The 17,899-nt window shown below is 41.1% G+C and overlaps 1 protein-coding gene across 1 annotated transcript; it reads right to left on the bottom strand.

Annotated features, from left to right (window-relative positions):
- Positions 1-368: 368 nt before the first annotated feature.
- On the bottom strand, positions 369-17,899 carry LOC125887769 (uncharacterized oxidoreductase YjmC-like). Its single transcript, XM_049574829.1, has 11 exons — positions 17,707-17,899; positions 10,928-11,076; positions 10,469-10,657; positions 9,955-10,016; positions 9,074-9,127; positions 8,881-8,979; positions 7,082-7,217; positions 6,365-6,483; positions 4,988-5,083; positions 4,123-4,233; positions 369-1,107 (listed from the first exon to the last, which is right to left on the bottom strand). The coding sequence occupies exons 1-11, from the start codon at positions 17,712-17,714 to the stop codon at positions 1,042-1,044; spliced, it is 1,089 nt and encodes a 362-aa protein (XP_049430786.1). The 5' UTR covers positions 17,715-17,899; the 3' UTR covers positions 369-1,041.

The following is a 17,899-nucleotide window of genomic DNA, read 5'->3' as shown; positions in this document are numbered from 1 at the left end:
AGGCTCTAACCACCAAAGACTTTCCACATTTTTCATCTTATGTGCACGTTAAATATTCTTTTTACAATAAAAACAAGTCTCTCCTGATTGGAATATATAGATGCTGTTGTTTCATTGTCTGTGATTCCCATTTATACTCTATTTTGAGTAGGAAAGTTCCTGAGCTGCGTATTGGATCATGAGTTTCATCACAAATATTGAAGCTCACATCGCCATCTGGTGGTTGAATGTAGAAACATGATGCATGACCATTACAAAGGGCAATACATCAGTGCGTGTGAATGAATGTCCATAAAATATTGACTTGGCTAATTCAGACAACATGAGGCATTTGGTTAAATTAAAAAAAAAAAAAAAAATCAGACAAATTTTGGTTTATTTAAATGGCTTTAATTGAATAAGGCACATGGTGATTTTTATGATGACCTTCGTGTAAAAAGAGGGTTTGAACTTCAACTTTATAAAATTAGCAAAACACCGTCATGGCTATTTTCAAATGCTTCGCAGCATTTAAAAAAATAGTTTTAATTTGTCATATTGTGGCTCGATTATCGTACAGTTAAAAAATGGTACTGCAGCTCACTGACAGGGAATGACAAAACCACGGTGGCTTTAGCTCATCTTTCAACAGCACTACTCAAACTATAGCACATTCACATCCAGCCATCAGCCATGAAGCTACGACGTACAACAGTTTAAGACAAAGAATGTGCGTGTTTCACTGTCAAAGTTGCATCTTGAAAACGTTAAAATTAACATTCTCAAGTGTCTCAAGGCACGAACAGTTTTAGAGTCCCTTAAGAAAGGAACACATTTGATATGTTCCTTGTAATGTCACAAATGTCCTGCCTCCATAAATGTTTTTATTAAAACTTTTCTGAAGGTTAAGAATACTAAAATACCTGATAGGTGCTATTAAAATGAATACAATATCACTGTCGACATGTATAGTGTGCGTAAAAAAAGCTGCATTCCTTAGTAGTTCCATGTGGTCTTCAAGATGAGACAAATTTCCAACGCTGACAATCTTGACCAGACCGACTAATTGGAGATGAGATTGTCACATGGCAGCAGCGGGCAGACACCAATTTTCTTGGCACATTCGTTCTGCAGGAATAAAATGCCAAAAGTTAAGTGGAGCAAGTTCAATCTCAAAGGCTTTTTCCTTAAAGCAATAGTTGGACATTTTGGGAAATAGGTTTATTGGCTTCCCGAGAGTTACATGAAAAGATGGATATGACTCTCATGTCTGTACGGTAAGTATGAAGCTACCTCCAACAGCCAGGAGGCCAGCTGTTTCCTCCATAGCTTTTATATGTTTGAAGGATATAAGGCATTTAGATTGTGACACACAGTTAGACATTATGTTTGGAGCCCGGTCTCCTCTCATCATCTCTTTACCCCATCTCAGTCTGATTTAACGTTTTTGCTTTGGCACAGGAGAGGCATTAGGTGGTTCAAAGACATGTTCAAAGATGGCTGCTTTGTCTCTTTTGATCAACTATCCACTCAACTCAACTTTATTTATAAAGCGCTTTAAAACAACCACAGCTGAAACAAAGTGCTGTACATAGGAGGTCATAAGAACAACAAAACAGTGAGATAATAAAAAGCAGTTAAAAAAACAACAACAAAAAAACCCAATAAAAACAGCAACAAACAAATAAAAACAGAACGAGGTCTCATGCTGGGTTAAAAGCCAGTGAGTAAAAGTGGGTTTTAAGGTTGGTTTTAAAAACAGACAGTGAGGATGCCTGTCTGATGTGCAGAGGTAGATTGTTCCACATTTTTGGAGCAGCAATGGAGAATGCATGGTCTCCTCTAAGTGTTCGCTTGGACCTCAGTATCTCAAGGAGCAACTGATCAGCTGACCTGAGGCACTGGGCAGGGGCGTAGGGGTGAAGAAGCTCAGAGAAGTAGGGCAGGACGAGGCCATTTAAAGATTTAAAAACAAACAAAAGGATCTTAAAATGAACTCTAAAGTGCACAGGCAGCCAGTGGAGGGAGGCCAGGATAGGTGTAATGTGCTCTCTCATTCGTACTCCAGTTAGCAGACGAGCGGCAGCATTCTGAATTAACTGGAGACGTGCAAGGGAGGACTGGCTAACTCCAAAATAAAGTGCATTGCAGTAATCCATCTGAGACGTGATGAAGGCATGGATTACTGTTTCAAAGTGCTGATGTGCAAGAAAAGACTTCACTTTCGCAAGCTGCCTGAGGTGAAAGAAACTCGACTTTACTACTGCACTAATTTGGCGGTCCAATTTAAATTCACTGTCCATCTTAAAACCCAAGTTAGTAACAGTAGACTTCGCATAAACTGCCAAAGGACCCAGATCAACAGGGGAGGAAACACAGGAGCCACTGGGACCAAACACCATCACCTCTGTGTTTTTTTCCATTAAAATTTAAAAAGTTTACGGCCATCCAGGCTTTGATGTCTTCAAGACATGACAGCAGGGGTTTGAGGGAGAAGGCATCGCTTTTACTCAGGGGGACATATATCTGGCTGTCATCAGCATAGCAATGAAAAGCGACACCATGCTTTCTGAGGATAGACCCTAGGGGAAGCATATACATGGAGAAAAGCAAGGGTCCTAAAATTGAACCCTGTGGGACCCCATATAAAAGCAGAGCGGAGGAGGATTCACAGGCACCAAGACCAACACACATAGTCCTGTCGGCTAAGTAGGACCTAAACCAGTCCAGGGCACTACCACCAATGCCCACTAGCTGCTGCAGACGTTTTAAAAAAATGTTGTGGTCTACAGTGTCAAAGGCAGCGGTCAAGTCGAGCAGGACAAGAACAACATAGCTGCCACTATCATTTGCCATTAAAATGTCATTAAAAACTTTTAAAAGGGCAGTTTCAGTGCTATGCAAAGTTTTAAAACCAGACTGAAAAACCTCCATAATATTGTGATCATCAAGGAAAGTTTTTAGTTGTGCATAGACAATTTTCTCCAGGATTTTAGAAACAAAAGGCAACTTGGAGATGGGCCTGAAATTTGCTAAAACAGTGCTATCTAGGCCAAGCTTCTTCCGCAAAGGTTGTACTACTGCATGTTTGAAGCTTACTGGGACATCCACAAACTATCTAGCGTCTACCCTGATACAACTCCCACCTGTGACAAATGCAAAAACAATGATGCCACCCTGATCCATATGTACTGGCTGTGCCCTCACTTACAAACATTTTGGAAAGATATCTTCCATACCCTTTCTAAAATCCTTAAAAAAAATTAGAATTACACCCTGTCCTTGCCTTGGTTGGCACTGCTGATGGAGAGGATCCCAACCTGACATCTGCAGAGCACCATGTGGTGTCTTTTGCTCTGCTGTATGCCAAGCGCCATCTTGCTCAAATGGAAGGAGGCTGCTCTGCCCACACCTGGCCAGTGGCTTCAAGGTGTAATGTCCCATCTAAAATTTGAGATGCTGCGCTTCTCTGCCAGTGGTTCACAGAATTTTTTTTAGAAGACCTGGGGACCCATTTTGTCTCATTTTCATAAAACCCTCATAATATCAGCTCTCAATGTCTTTTAATTCAGCCCTTTACATACAATAAAATAAAACGCAGATGAAAGCATATGAAATTCTAGACCTTGTGCCTTAGAAATATTTTAAGGAAGGAAATAATTGTGGATAGGAGGATGATGGGTGAGAGGAAAAGGCTGTCTGCACACTGATGTACATTGTGTGGCGCTGTGTAATGTGTCTGCCCAACCCTGGCAGGTTTTTCCTTTTTGAAAACCTATATAAATATTTCTGAATAAAAAAAAAAAAGAGAAATAGTGTTTGGCAATTATGGCATTAAATACTAGATAAACAGTGGATAAACACACAAACGTCTATATTGTAGCCTATATAGTGTATATTAATTTTTGGTTACGTATGGGATTGAATGTTTAATTATTTACTTTCTTTGATGTGAAGTTATATATCTATGCTCTTGTCACCTTAACAGCAAACAACAATCTTCATTCCCCTTTTTATTGGCTAACTGACTACAGCAAACACTTCAATGTCCTTTCTATTCATTCTGTTTCTATGCTGAGGATGCAGACATGAGAGTCGTATGAATCTTGTCCTCCATGTTTCAGACCCTTTTGGAGCTCTTACCATGTAGTTGACGACATTGATGTGGTAGGGGATCCCACCCATCTCCTCACACTTCTTCATGTTCATCCTCTCTGGATCTCCAGCAGCCAGAACAGGACTGCCGGCGTCAGCCTGCGACAAACAGCAGTGACAACCAAATCTTTGTTTCAGCCTTTTGAAAGACACTGTTGAAGGAACCTGGTCTGAACACAACAAATTTTAACACCCAGATGCGTGACAGCTAAAAGACTGACAGCGACTAATTGGAGGGACGTAGAGCGGCTGAAAGAGGGACTGTGGCGTCAAACATTACTCGAGATGATCTCCATGAAGGCAGCTGCATCATTAAAGAATGGTGGTGCAGTGGTTAACATTGTCACCTCACAGCAGGAGCGTTCCTGAATCAAACCTAGAGTGAGGGAGTCCTTTGGTTTGCATGTTCTCCCTGTGTCAGCGTGGGTTTTCTCCGGCTACTCCAGCTTCCTCCCACAGTCCAAAGACATGCAGGTTAATTGGTGACTCTAAATTATCCGTGGGTGTGAATGTGAGTGTGAATGGTTGTCTGTCTCTATGTGTCGGCCCTGTGATAGTCTGGTGACCTGTCCAGGGTGTACCCTGCCTCTCACCCAGTGTCAGCTGGGATAGACTCATGCACGCCCGTGACCTCTAACAGGACAAGCAGTTACGGGAAATTAATGAATGAATTGTCCTTTTTCTCAACCCTGATAGATACCTGTGCTGGTATGTAAAAGTTCAAGTAAAAAAAAAAAAAGAAAAAAAAAGTTTTCATAACACTTACAAAACTGAGCATGTTTCAGTTGTTGGACATCTACATTTTTCCCTTATTATTTTCTATATCAACAGTGCAGCAGTAGGATCTACTCACAGGATCCAATCCTCTTTGGATGGACAGCAGGTCTGTCATCCTGTCAGTGAACCTGGGCGCAAAGTTCTCTGGGTTGATCGCGACGAAGCACTGACCCTGTGAACACAAAACAGGTGATGACAACACTGTGAAATGACACAATACAAACAGTACAGAGAGCCGCCAAGTGACGTAACTGGGCCTACGTCGGGCTCATTGATTGTGCTTATCTTTTAGATTACACTGGCTGTCAAAGACTGGTTCAGTACGTAAAGGTTGAACTCACCTGTCACAGCTCATCATCACTGTGTCACAAAGCAACCTCTCTTGTGCATTAACAAATGTAACGAGTCAAGAGCTGGATTTTATCATCAGTATGGGAACTTTTACCAAATATCCCTGCTGCTTAGTTAACTGGGAAATAATTCCAAAAGACAGCTGTTTGTTTAGGGCAACTGCTCAGTGGTGGTTTTGACACTTTGACTAGAGGAATGTAACATATCTACTTTGTCAAACCAGCAGGTTTTATTTTAACTGGCCCCAATCAACTTTCAAGTGAACTTCAATAATGATGCCAGAGGTAATGCAACTGCAAACCAACAGAAGTTCTGTCCATTAAAACAGATAAATGCAGCTCTACGCAACATTTTAGGAATGCATGTGTGTAAGTTTGACACCTATATACAAACCCACTGTGTAAAACGTACATTAAAACAGAATGCAATGATATACAAATCCCTTTTGACATACAGTGGGGGAATTAAGTATTCAAAACGTCAGAATCTTTTTCATTAAACATATTTCCACACAGATATTGATATTGACTCAATAAATAAAACTGCACAGATTAAAGAAATTGTAACATTTCAATCCATAAATATCATGTGCAATGAAGTGAAATGACACGATAAAAGAGTACTGGAGACGGTAACTGAAATTAATTTAATATTTAATATTTGACGAAGTCTTTGTTTTCAGTGCCAGCTTCAGGGTGTTTCCTGTATGCGGAAACTCATCTCTCAGTGTTCAGATGGGATTTCGGCCCACTCTATCACACGGATAGTCTCTAACTTCAAAACCAAAAGAAAGGGTGATGTCACACAGTGGTGAACATGCATCAAATTGAATGAGTGTATATGCACAAGTTTGAAAATTGAATATCTTGTCTTTGTTCTGTATTCAGTTGCAAATCAATATATTCTGTTTTTATTTATGCTTTACACAGCATCCCGACTTTTTCTAGCATCAAGGTTGTGCATTAACATCTATTTTCCATTTTAGAGACAAGAATGCAGCTATCAGTTAAAGGTAAACCATTCACAGACAGTAAGGGGACAAAACGGGGTCAGTATGTCCTCTAAAACACAACACCAAAGCCAAAATGAATAAATAACGTACCAGGTTGGCAACACGGTCTGTTACTTTCCATGTGCGGATATTATTGCTGTACTGGGCACCGGCCAAGATACCACAGAACACCTCCACCATCATTCCCAGACCGTAGCCTTTGTACCCTCCTGAGGATAACAACACAAACATTACAACACACACACACACACAAACGTCAGATGTTGATAATGTGAGAGGGTGAATGAAACAAAGGTAGTTTATTATTCAGACAGAGAACTCCTGTATGGTGTCTAATCCCACCCCGGTCAGGACTGCTGTTACTTCCCTTCTTCTATCATAGCATGAGAAAACTGTCGCTTCATGAAAAACCTCCCTCTTGAATCACATCTTTCACCCCTACATATTCCTACTGAGACCCACGAGAGAAGATGTAAAAACGTGCACACAAGAACCTCTCTCTCTCTCTACAACTTGTAAACTGAAATGGAAAAAATATTTTGACTCAAGAAGAGCTCAGTCAAAAGAAGTGCTCTGACAAAAATTAAACCTCTCGTATGGGTCGGTCTTTACACAACTCATACATGAGGATAGAGACGGACAGGAGGATGATCTCAACATGAAATCTGAATGTGAGCAAATTGTAACTGCAGACAGAACAATATAACGTCAATATCATATTTCAATGACATGCTGTCCGAATGAAGAAAATAAAAACATGGGCAGGATTTTTCCCCCTGTGCAGACTTCTATCAGCTGGTTTCTGACCTGTCTCTTCACTGCCGCCGATGGGCACCAGTCCTCCTCCGCTCAGAACCTTCTTAGGGTCAGTGACCAGCTTGCCCTGGGCGTCACAGCCCCAGCCCTCAGGGATGGGGTCTCCACGGCGCTCATGGAGCTCCACCTGTGCACATAAAGCATCGACACAGGGTGCTTTTAAAAACCGCAGTTACAAAGCACCTGATGAGTGCACATTACAGAATAGATAAAGTGCAGCCTGTTGCACCAGCTGTGTGTTAGTCAAACGTAGCCTAGTTAAGTTGTGATTAATGCATTACAATGAAAGCTTAATGCCCCTATGGGTAGGTGTAAATGATAAAATGTCACATTATTGGTAAAGCAGTATCATTTCTGCCACACAGCATCATTTTTGGTAATTGCATGCCATTTATTAATATGATATTTCAATATCTATCTAGCTAAGAAGCCAGAAAGCTTATGTGCTCAGTAACCGTGATGTTGGAACTCTATCTTTGAGCGCTGAGTGGTCACATGCCTTACATCCAAACTAGTTAGATTACACCCCAAGTCGCCATGGTGCAACCAATTTTAGTGGCTGATTCAAAAAAGTATTTCAACGTATTACTGTAACTCTACATGGTCTCTCAACTCCCTATTCATTTGGTTACAAGGATGTGCTTCAGTCACTCAAAGTAGAATTACCACCTTTTGGTTGTGCGTCTTCACCAACCAGTCAAGTTGCAGTCTACATCCATGTCTGCAAAGACTCATATGTAGCCATGACAGTGGACAGTGCTTCAAATAGGAATGTTGTTGCAGAGAAGCTACATATTTTAAAACATGGATGCTTCACTAACATCTTCAATATTGCATAGAAGATCTATACAGTCAGCACAGTTTAAAGGTGGACACCCAAGATTAGTGTCATCAATTCAGTATCTGCCCAAATGTCTCTGTTGAGTTATGGCATTGAATAATGGCCAGAAGACATGCAGAACAATATGATGTCACAGTGAAGTTGACCTCTGACCTTTTGGATATAAAATGTCAATGAGACATTAGTGTGAAAGTTTGTCATGATTAGCGTATAATTTCTTGACCTATGGCCAAAGACGTGTTTTGTAAAAGCAGCAACCACAGGGGCTGAAAAATGAAGCCAACATGGAGGTGCCAAAAACTGCAGTTCCTATAATGGCCACTTGAGGCTGGCTCCAACAGTGAGACAATTCCCATAGACCCCCATGTTAAAATGGCCAATATTACAGTGGCGATAAACATGTTTAAAGCCTGGTACAAAAAAAACCAAACAAAAAACAAAAAAAAAAACGGTTATGGTCGCTATAGCAAATTTCCCCCTCTATGACATCTGTACGGGGGGTGAAACTCACCTGTTCACATTTTATTAAAGCTTAAAGTTACACACAATTAAGGGTGGGCCACTTTAAGGGACCCTCTCATCCAAATTTGGTCATTCTGGCTCCAAAGAAAAACCACAGCGACGGCCAAAATGCCAAACTAAAGGCTCCAAAATGGGAATCCACAAAGCAATGAGTGACGTCCAGTATATTATACAGTCCATGGCTTTTTGAAGTCAAAGTGACCTTGACCTTGATCAGCAAAATCTAATCAGTTCATCCTTGGACTCAAAGAATCTATTTTCATCTTAAATAGCAATCTAGATGCCGATTGGACAAACAAACATGTGGCGCTAAAACAAACAACCCAGTCAAATTCCCCTGGTGCAGGTAATATTACTTGACTTTGAGGAAGTCATGTCCTGTGTGTGAGGCATCCTTGACAGCTTATCAGTATAAACCTGATCTCACCTTTCCAAGTGCTACTGCTGACGTGGCCATGTCCAGAACAAAGCTGTCTCCGTTGTTTGCAGGAGCTGCCACGCTGATGGGGTTGGTGCCCAAAGTGCACTATTAACAGAAAGTTTGCAACATTAGAATGAGACAGAGAAGTCGTTAATGGCATGAAGTGCAGTTTATCTAATAGAATAAATAATAAATTTACCTCTTTACCACGGGTGGGTACCACAAGTGGGGACGTGTTGGTAAATGACATGCCCTGTGGTGGTCAGAATATGATTAGTCATTACAATTAAAACCATTTAGGAGAACAGCACATGGAATTCCATTATTTAAAAGAAGCAGTGTGTAGGATTTAGAGGCCTCAAGCAGTGACGATTAAAGATTGCAACCAACTAAAACTTCTATGTGCCAAGCATAGCCTTGTGCTCAGGGTTTCTTCACTGTTTCATACCGAATTACCCACAGAGGTCTCTTCCTCCCCAAAACAAACAGTCCTGGTGATTTAAACAGGTAAGAACACTAATTAAAGCAGTTTTACGTTACAAATCCATGCTTCTCTGACACTGTTCAGCTCATCGCAGACAGGCCACTAGCCCAATGTGTGCTCACGTTTTTCCCTGATGACTTAAGATCCAGTCATTCAGGAGGTTTTTACCAGGAGCCGAATTATCCACAAAGGTCTCCTCCTCTCCAAAACAAACAGACCAGGTATTTAAACCAGTAAAAACACTAAATGAAGCAGACTCCTGTTAAAAATCTGCGTTTTTCCAGAAGGGCTGCTAATTACAGTGGCTGACGCAAAAGCCAGTGTTCGGTTTGTCTGTGCTGGGCTACTGTAGAAACACAGTGGTATGACATGGTGATCTCCACAGACGAGGATACGCTCCCTGTGTAGATAAAAACAGCTCCTTCTAACGGTAATAAAAACACAATGATGCTTATTTAAGAAAAGAAAAAGAAAACATACTTTTAATTTATATTCCATTTCTGACTATGTATCCCTCTAAATCCTACACACTGGACCTTTAATGGAGGAAAATCTGTTTAAATTAAATTCATCAAGGCAGAAAACCTTTAACTCACAATCATGTTTTGCTTCAGAGCTTGCATTGAGTAGTATCCGGCAATACCGTAATGGTTGGAGCCTAAGAAAGAAAAGGGTCATACAGTGAATATATATTCTCATTATTTTTATTCAGCATGATTGGTTCTTCTTTGATAAACAAAACTTAATTAATCAGTGCTTTTTCCTCCTCAGTGCTTCCTTGCTCAGGCTCTACAAAGCTTTTGGTTTCTCTTCTTCCTCCTTCCGCCTGTTATACAACACTGTACTCTCTCCACTCTACTTATATTTCTAAAGTGAAGATAATCCCTTTATAAAAGCTTAACTTTCAGCCAAATACAGACCTGCATCTGAAACCTGAGCATCCTGTAAAACACGAGTTCACAGAAACCAGGAAACACCTGGAGTCAATCAAAATGCATTGTGCAGTGTACGTTTCAATAAAGCTGTACCAGTGCAGCAGTTACGCACCCTTCAAGTTTCTAAAACATTCTAAAACAATTACAGTGACTGCATCAGGATGCTCAGACTCACCGCGTGCGACCACCCAGCCGATGCCACATTCTTTTGCCTTCTTAATGGCCAGATTCATGCAGAAGTTTCCCACCACAGGACCCAGGAGGTTCTTCCCATCCACCAGTGCTGTGGCCACACTCTCCTTCTCCACCACTGGCTCACCGTCCTTGGCACAGATTCCTGTCTTGATGTCCTTTACATACATGTCTGTCGAGAAATATGGAGACGGTGAGAACAAATGACAACCATATTTAAATATAGACACAAAAAACATCCAAATCAAGGAGTTAAAGGCAAGCTGAGAGATTTGTTTTCATATATAGACCTAAAATTCTAAGCTTAGCTGATGACATGAGATGGGGTCTTTAGGGGACAAAATTACCTGGAAACTGTTTTAAGTTTTGCTTATTAGTGTTACAGTTTAGCCTCCTTTTTTAAATGTGCAGATAAAGTGACAAGCTTCACGGCCTCACTGACCCATCCTGTTGAGTCCATGGCTGTAATGGCCTCTGTGGTCTCCCTCCACCAGCACCTCGGCCAGGCTGCGGGCGTGATGCGGCTTGGTGTCTACGGCTATCATACACCTCTCGATGAAGCCCTGCACCTCTGCCTTGCTGATCAGACATCTGCAGGGAGGAAAAGTTTATAATTGTATGATTACATCCTCAAACGTTATCAAAGGTTCTTTTTGATAAAGCAGCAACAAGCAATTATTTTCATTTGACGATAACTTGAGCATAGCGTTAGTTCAGGTAGGCCACGGCCCACGGTGTCAAGCTCAGCTCACATCCCAGCTACACCAGCTGATCTCAGGCAGCCCGATCAGCTGATTGATGGAGGGGAGTCAACTAATGGATCATGATTCCTTTGTATGCAACCAATCGGCAAATCTCAGTCAGGGTGCCCAATTTAAACTCCTTTGACCTGCCTACTGTTGCTGCTTCCTCTGCAAGCCTATTTGCAACCCGCCTCAACCTGCCACCTGTGTTTTTTTAATGCTGCATCTAACTTATCAATGTCATTTCCATGTCTCACTGATGCTGCTCTGCTCTGTTCCCAGGGGGTTTTTGCTGCTGCTCTCCCTGTAGGCACATGGAGGGGCAGGTAGGTTTGCTCTCTCTGCCTCAGGCTTTACTCGCATGCACCTGGAAGGGTGGAGAGAGCACTCTCTCAGCCTTAAGCTTTCCATACAGGTGCAGGGAGGGCGGAGATGTGTGCTCCCTCCACCTTCAAAAGAGAAGGGCACAGAGGTCCCAGAATAAAGCCATACTGCCAGATATCAAATTGCAAATGGATATAAAGTTTTCTTTGACTGAAGTGGTCCTGACTGAATTTTATTCATTTGTGTTTGGTCTATAAAGTGTCAGAAAATGCCGATTAGTGTTTCCCAAAGCCCAAGAACACGTCCTCAAGTGTCTTGTCCACAAGCCAAAGATATTCAGTTTACTGACATAGAGGAGTGAAAAGTAAAGAAACCTGAAAACATTCACATTGAAGAAACTTTTTTTCCCTTAAAAATTACTCAAACTGATTAATCGATAAGGAAATAGTATGTGATTAATTTAATAGTTCATAGCAACTCTGCCTTTAATATTGGATTCTGCATTTTGAAGTCACTGGGGAACATCAAAACATGATTATAATGCTCTTTTTAAGTGAGATTTTGAGGAATAAATCGGAAATGTTTTCAACTTCAACACGAGATGCTCTTGTTTTGTAAATAGATGTCACTTTGAAAAGACGATCGTGTGTAGTTGGTTCATGAGTATGACGATAGCTTGTCTGCAAGTTGCAAATCAAACACAACTTTGGCAAAAAAAAAAAATCAATTAAGTCAACACAATCATTTTTTGGCTGTCTGTTCTGTCCTGTTCCTAACACAAACATTTGTATGAGATAGAACAGAACAGAGAGTCTGACTTTTAGCCTTAAAAGCAAAAGTAACCTATTGCAATGCTGCCTGATTGTGTCCTACACCAAAGTCCTGCAGGGGTGAATCATTATGCCCCACTTTTCATAGGATTTAACAGAATGGACAGCCCCGTGCTTATTCAAAGTTTGAAGTCCATCTTTGCAACAGTGATTGCACAACCTGTAACGATATAGATGATGTAGGTCATGACAGTAAAGTTCTGCTGGTATAACATTAAATTGTTACTGTACCTGCAGAAGACAAAATTCTGACTGTGGAAACACAGTAAACAAAATTGCAACCTCTCTGTTGACTTTACAAAGCAGCTCTGAGCTGTGCGAGTATTTAAACTGGCAGTACAATGTGTACAGGTGATGTTTTGGAAAAATGGTTGCACTAGACACAGTGGAATCACTGTTTGTTTCTTTCACATGTGCATGAAAGTCTTCGGGGAAACAAGACAGGATGTTACTCAGGGTTCCTTGGAGAGTTTATAGATGCTGGGTGACTTTGCGACTCCGTTTAATCTGCAAAGCTTCATAGATTCGGCTCCGTATCTTCAAGGAAACCAATAATTGTACAGCGAGTTTAACAGTGTGAAAGAGATGTTCAAAGATATGGCAATAACTCAAGTCGTCAGTCAAATTAAGAATAGTTCTTATTACATCCCTAACATGCCTTTAATTCTAAGATCAAATGTTTTAGGGAGATAAAAAATTAAGTTTTAAGAGTTAGTCCTTTCCTTCATAATTCCTCATTTTTTCTGCGCATTTAGTGGGATATGAAATTAACGGTCACATGTTTGTCTAAATGAACAGCACATGCTCCCTCAGGCAGCACCAGATGTAAATAGTTACATCACCACTGTGGCACAGTAAAAATTGTTGGTTGGAAGACAAACTCTGCAAAGAACAAAACATGCATGAGAGTTTGCAGCTATTTAAACACTGAATGGTAACTAATTTTGAGTGCGTATCACAGTCACAAAAAAGATTGCCACGGGGTAAAGCTCAATGGCAAAGAACAAAGTGTAGATGTTCTTTTCTGTGAGCGGTTTGTATTAGGTCAGTTAACTTGCATTCAGAGACAACTAAGAAGTAAAATATGATTAAGTCAAACATCTTTGAAACAAGTTAATTGGAAAATGTACTGCAAAAACACTTTCCCAGAAGTTGAATGATAAATGTTGCGACTCACTAAGATGAAAACTATTTGGACGCCGAATAAGAGCCAAATTAAAATCATGCTTTTATTGACATTGACAAAACACATCTATCATGTTGAGGCGTCTCAGAGTGTTTTCTGGTCCGTAATGCTGAACACATTGTGTCCTACTTCCTGCCTTCCTTCTCTATTGTCTTTCGCATTCTCCACTCCTTCCCTTGTTCCCTTCATTGTGCTTCATGGTATTCGGTGGTTTAAGAGCGGGAAGTTTTAGAATGAGCCATAATTGGGTCCAGATATGAAATGTGGGCGAGCCGGCTCTGCCTGGTGATTGGATGATACACAGTTCCTCTCCAAAGTAACATTGTGTTCTGAGCAAACAGCTTTGCTCAAGAGCCAGTAATTGATGCAAGCCATTGAATCTTCTGCACCTCAGGGAGTCGTGTCAGGGTGTCTATTAATGATAAATCCCCCTTATACTATTCAACTTAAACTAAGGCAATTAAAACTTCAGCACTGGATCCACAATTTAATTTTCTGTTGTAGTATCTGGTTGTAGTTTTTACAAGAACATCCGTCCATGAGGCAAACAACTCGTGTTTACATATTCTGACGCAAATCTACAAGAATTCCCGACACTCGTTTGAGACATCAACCTTTCCAACATTTCAGATCAACCTCAAGGAAATTTTTTGATAGGGACAGTTTGTGAAATTTCTTCCTCAGCTGTTATTCATTGGGTTATTGTTGATGAGTAAATCAAGTCGTGACACCAGCAAGAATTCAAAGAGGACATTGTGTACACTCACAGCACACCAACCCCAAACACCTCCCATCACTAACTGCAAACAAAAATCTGCCTGCTTCAGACAAAACTCGGCGAAACTAGAGCCCTAAAGCATGAAAATGTGCTTGTTCACAAGGATAGAGGGTGTGGTACGCTGTACGGATTGTAAAGCCCCTTGAGGCAAATTTGTGATCCATGACATTGGGCTACATAAATCAAATTTCCTTGCCACCTTTTGCCAAGAGTTGTACGACAAAATCAATACCCCTCTTATCTAGGGTTGGGCAATATGGAAAAAAAAACAAATATCATGATATTTTTACCAAATACCTCCACATTAATATTAATAGCAGTAATATTGTAGGGTTGACGCAGCCTTTAAAACCAGGAAAAGAAAACACTTACAATATCCAAAATCTAAGATGATATCTTGCCTCACATCACAATATCAATATGATATCTATATAATATTGACAGATTGCCCCGCCCTACTCAGGTCTGTGTGCTAGATATGAAGCTAAACCTAGCAGTAGCTTAGCATAAAGACTGGAAATCCACCTTCTAGCACCTTTAAAAAAAACTTCTTTTCATTTTTACACTTCGGTTTTTGTGTGGATTAAACAGACACAATATAAAGTGTTAAATATTGGTCTTTACAGATGCTAGTAGGCTGATTTTGGTGCCCCTGGATGGAACCAGAGTAGTTGTTTTCCTGTGTTTCCAGTCTTTATGCTAAGCCAGGCATGTCAAAAGTCTGGCCCGGGAGCCAATTGTGGCCCGTGGACAGATTTTGTACGGCCAGCAGCTTGATTTTCAAAATATACTACATGTGGTCTGTCGCATAACATTGATTAATCAAGCAAGATCGCGATGCATTTTTCCACTTCACCTCACAATGGTAAGACTATCGTACTGGTTGCAGCCATGCACCAAGTGGGTGCTATGCAGGCGGAACTAATTTATTTTCAGAAGCAGACATTTCCTGCTAGATAGCAGACATGGCCACAGCAAATACGCAGAGAGGGCCGCCACTTTAAGGAGCGGTGGCAAGTTGAATACATTCGTAAGATAGATGAAACAGTTGCGTTTGTCTCATTTGTCTGGACTTTTATTTTTTCAATAACCCAATTGATGCAAGAGGCAGCTGGCCCCCATTCAAAAAAATTTGGACATCCCTGTGCTAAGCTAAGCTAAGCTAACTGGCTGCAGCTACAGATTTACCATACAGATGTGAGAGTGGTATCAATCTTCTCATCTAACTCTCATCAACAAAGCATATGAGTAAAGTGTAATTCCCCATAATGTCGAACTATTCCTTTAAAAGATTACATGTTGTTTTTGTTCATGTTTGTGTGACATCAATGCCTTTGTAGAAACATGCACACTTAATAAATAGCATGAACCACTCATGTAAAACACACTTTCCCCTGTGCAAACCTTCAGTGAATCTGGACTCTGTCATGGTCAAACCTCTCCACTTTAGCACCAACACCAAACATAACTTTTGAACTTTACCCTAGTTGCCATTCTATTGCAGCCCCCCGTCCATATGTGGACACACAGAACCCATTACTGGGTCCCCTCTGGTATTCACAGAGGTAGGAACACGAACATCTGCAGGAAGGCTGGGCTTGGTTTGAGGGGTAGGGAGTTGAAAGACAAGGCAGCACTAATGAAATCCAGAATGGGACCCATTTAGGCATGGAGGAGGTCCCAGTGGAATCTTATGCAACAGCTTATGTAAGAAAGAGTTAAAAACCCTACAGGTGGTGGCAGGGAAATGAGGGAGGAGGTATGGATAAGGGAAAACTTTGACCAGGGTTGCATGATGGAAGTATGACACCTTCCAGACGGCCAGTACAAAAGAAAGTCAGTGACTGTCAGCATGTCTCAAGGTCACACTGAGGCCCACATAGTGTTTGTTTCGGTGCAATATACAGTAAATGCTATTGAGTATGGCATTTTAATCAAAGTTTAAAAGTTGCCATTGCCCATGCCATTCCTTTCGTGTATATAAAGGAGGTAAAGAAAGACAGCTGCACACAAGAATCTGGCTTTGACTGAATTCTTTCTGGACAATGTATGGGGTAACAGGGGAGGCCAGCACTTCCTTTACTGGATCATGTTACAAGTATAATGGGACATTTCCAAGAAGGGGGTCAACACACTCCTGTAGCACAAAAAAATAGAAAACACAATGATAACAGATCCAAGTCTTTATGAAATCATAGTCGGCTTCCAAATCTGCATCCCTGAGAAACAGAAGTTACATCATGTCTCGTGAAGGAGGAACCGACTCTGAAACTCTCCTTGAATGCGAGCAGGAGGGTGTGTGACTGTGTGCTCACTGGTTGGGTGTTGACTGGACAAAATGGGATCAGTTACAGCTTCAAGAGAACACACACATGCATTGTCTACAGGCGCTGTGATGTAAACTGAAGTCTGCAGGTTGCTGCTGCTGTTTGATGTGTTTTAATTGCTTACAACTTTGGTTTCATTAGAAAGCAGCGCTGATACTGAGCAGATCATCCTGCTGAAATAAAGTCAACTTAAGTATGGTGTGATGGGATGAAACATGACTTGGTCAGAGGTGCAAGGAGTTTGTTGCTTTAAGAAAACATTTGCATCACTCGGCTCTGGTGACGCCTTTAATTCTAAAGTGCAAATACATCTGAGAAAAGCACACACACAAGTACAAATGTGGCATGCATTGGTCTCAGTGCTCTCTTAGTGTTAAATTTAGCACATTTAAATAGCCAAAAGAAAGTGGTCTTTATATGCACGCTAAGAGCCAAAAATATTACACAATCAGTGTCTTTCAGTTTTGCGAAGGGCAGAGGCATGCTTTGCTGTTGTTGCAGACAGGCAGTTAGTTAATAAACAGACAGAGCTCCAGAGTAGGGGTCCAAAAGCGGCCATTAAAAACCAGTAAAAACATCTCAAGGGAACTGTGCTATCTGACACCCCTCTGTTGCACAATTGTTTACAACTAAAAGTTAGAAATAAACTGCTACAGTGACTTTTGTGGGACACATGGCTATGTCTTACAGTGGTGGAAGAAGTATTTAAATCATTTACTTCAGTAGAAGTAGTTCACTGGGAAAACACTCCATTACAAGAGTACATTCAAAGTGAAGTAAAAGGACAGAGGTGCTGTCAGCTGCATGTTCTTAAAGTGCACATGATGCAGAAATATGGCCCATGTGAGTGCACTGCTGAAGTATACAAATCACTCAAGATTGTAATTTCCTTATTTTTTTAACTTTCACTTCTGCAAATTTGACTCTTAACTTTCAGAGCGTCAAGGAAAGCCTTTCTATCAGTCCGCGCAGCTCATTCATGCGCTAATTGACTCTGTTTCTCCTTTAATTGGACACCACTCCGAGTCCTTACCTGCTCATGTTGACTGTCCTGCTCTGTGCTCCCTCAGGTCTGTGCTTTGCTTCGCTCTGCGGCTCTTGGCTCTGGTGCTGGTGGTGATCTGCTGGGAATCGATGATCCACACAGACTGACTGAGCCAACTTGCTCTTCAAGCCCTGCAGTGTTTGGATTGGAAACGCCCAGCTTTGTCAGATCTATCAGGTAT

This window comes from Epinephelus fuscoguttatus, linkage group LG4, assembly GCF_011397635.1.
Source record: "Epinephelus fuscoguttatus linkage group LG4, E.fuscoguttatus.final_Chr_v1".
NCBI classification, from domain to species: domain Eukaryota; kingdom Metazoa; phylum Chordata; class Actinopteri; order Perciformes; family Serranidae; genus Epinephelus; species Epinephelus fuscoguttatus.
This window is presented reverse-complemented; position numbering and strand designations above follow the sequence as displayed.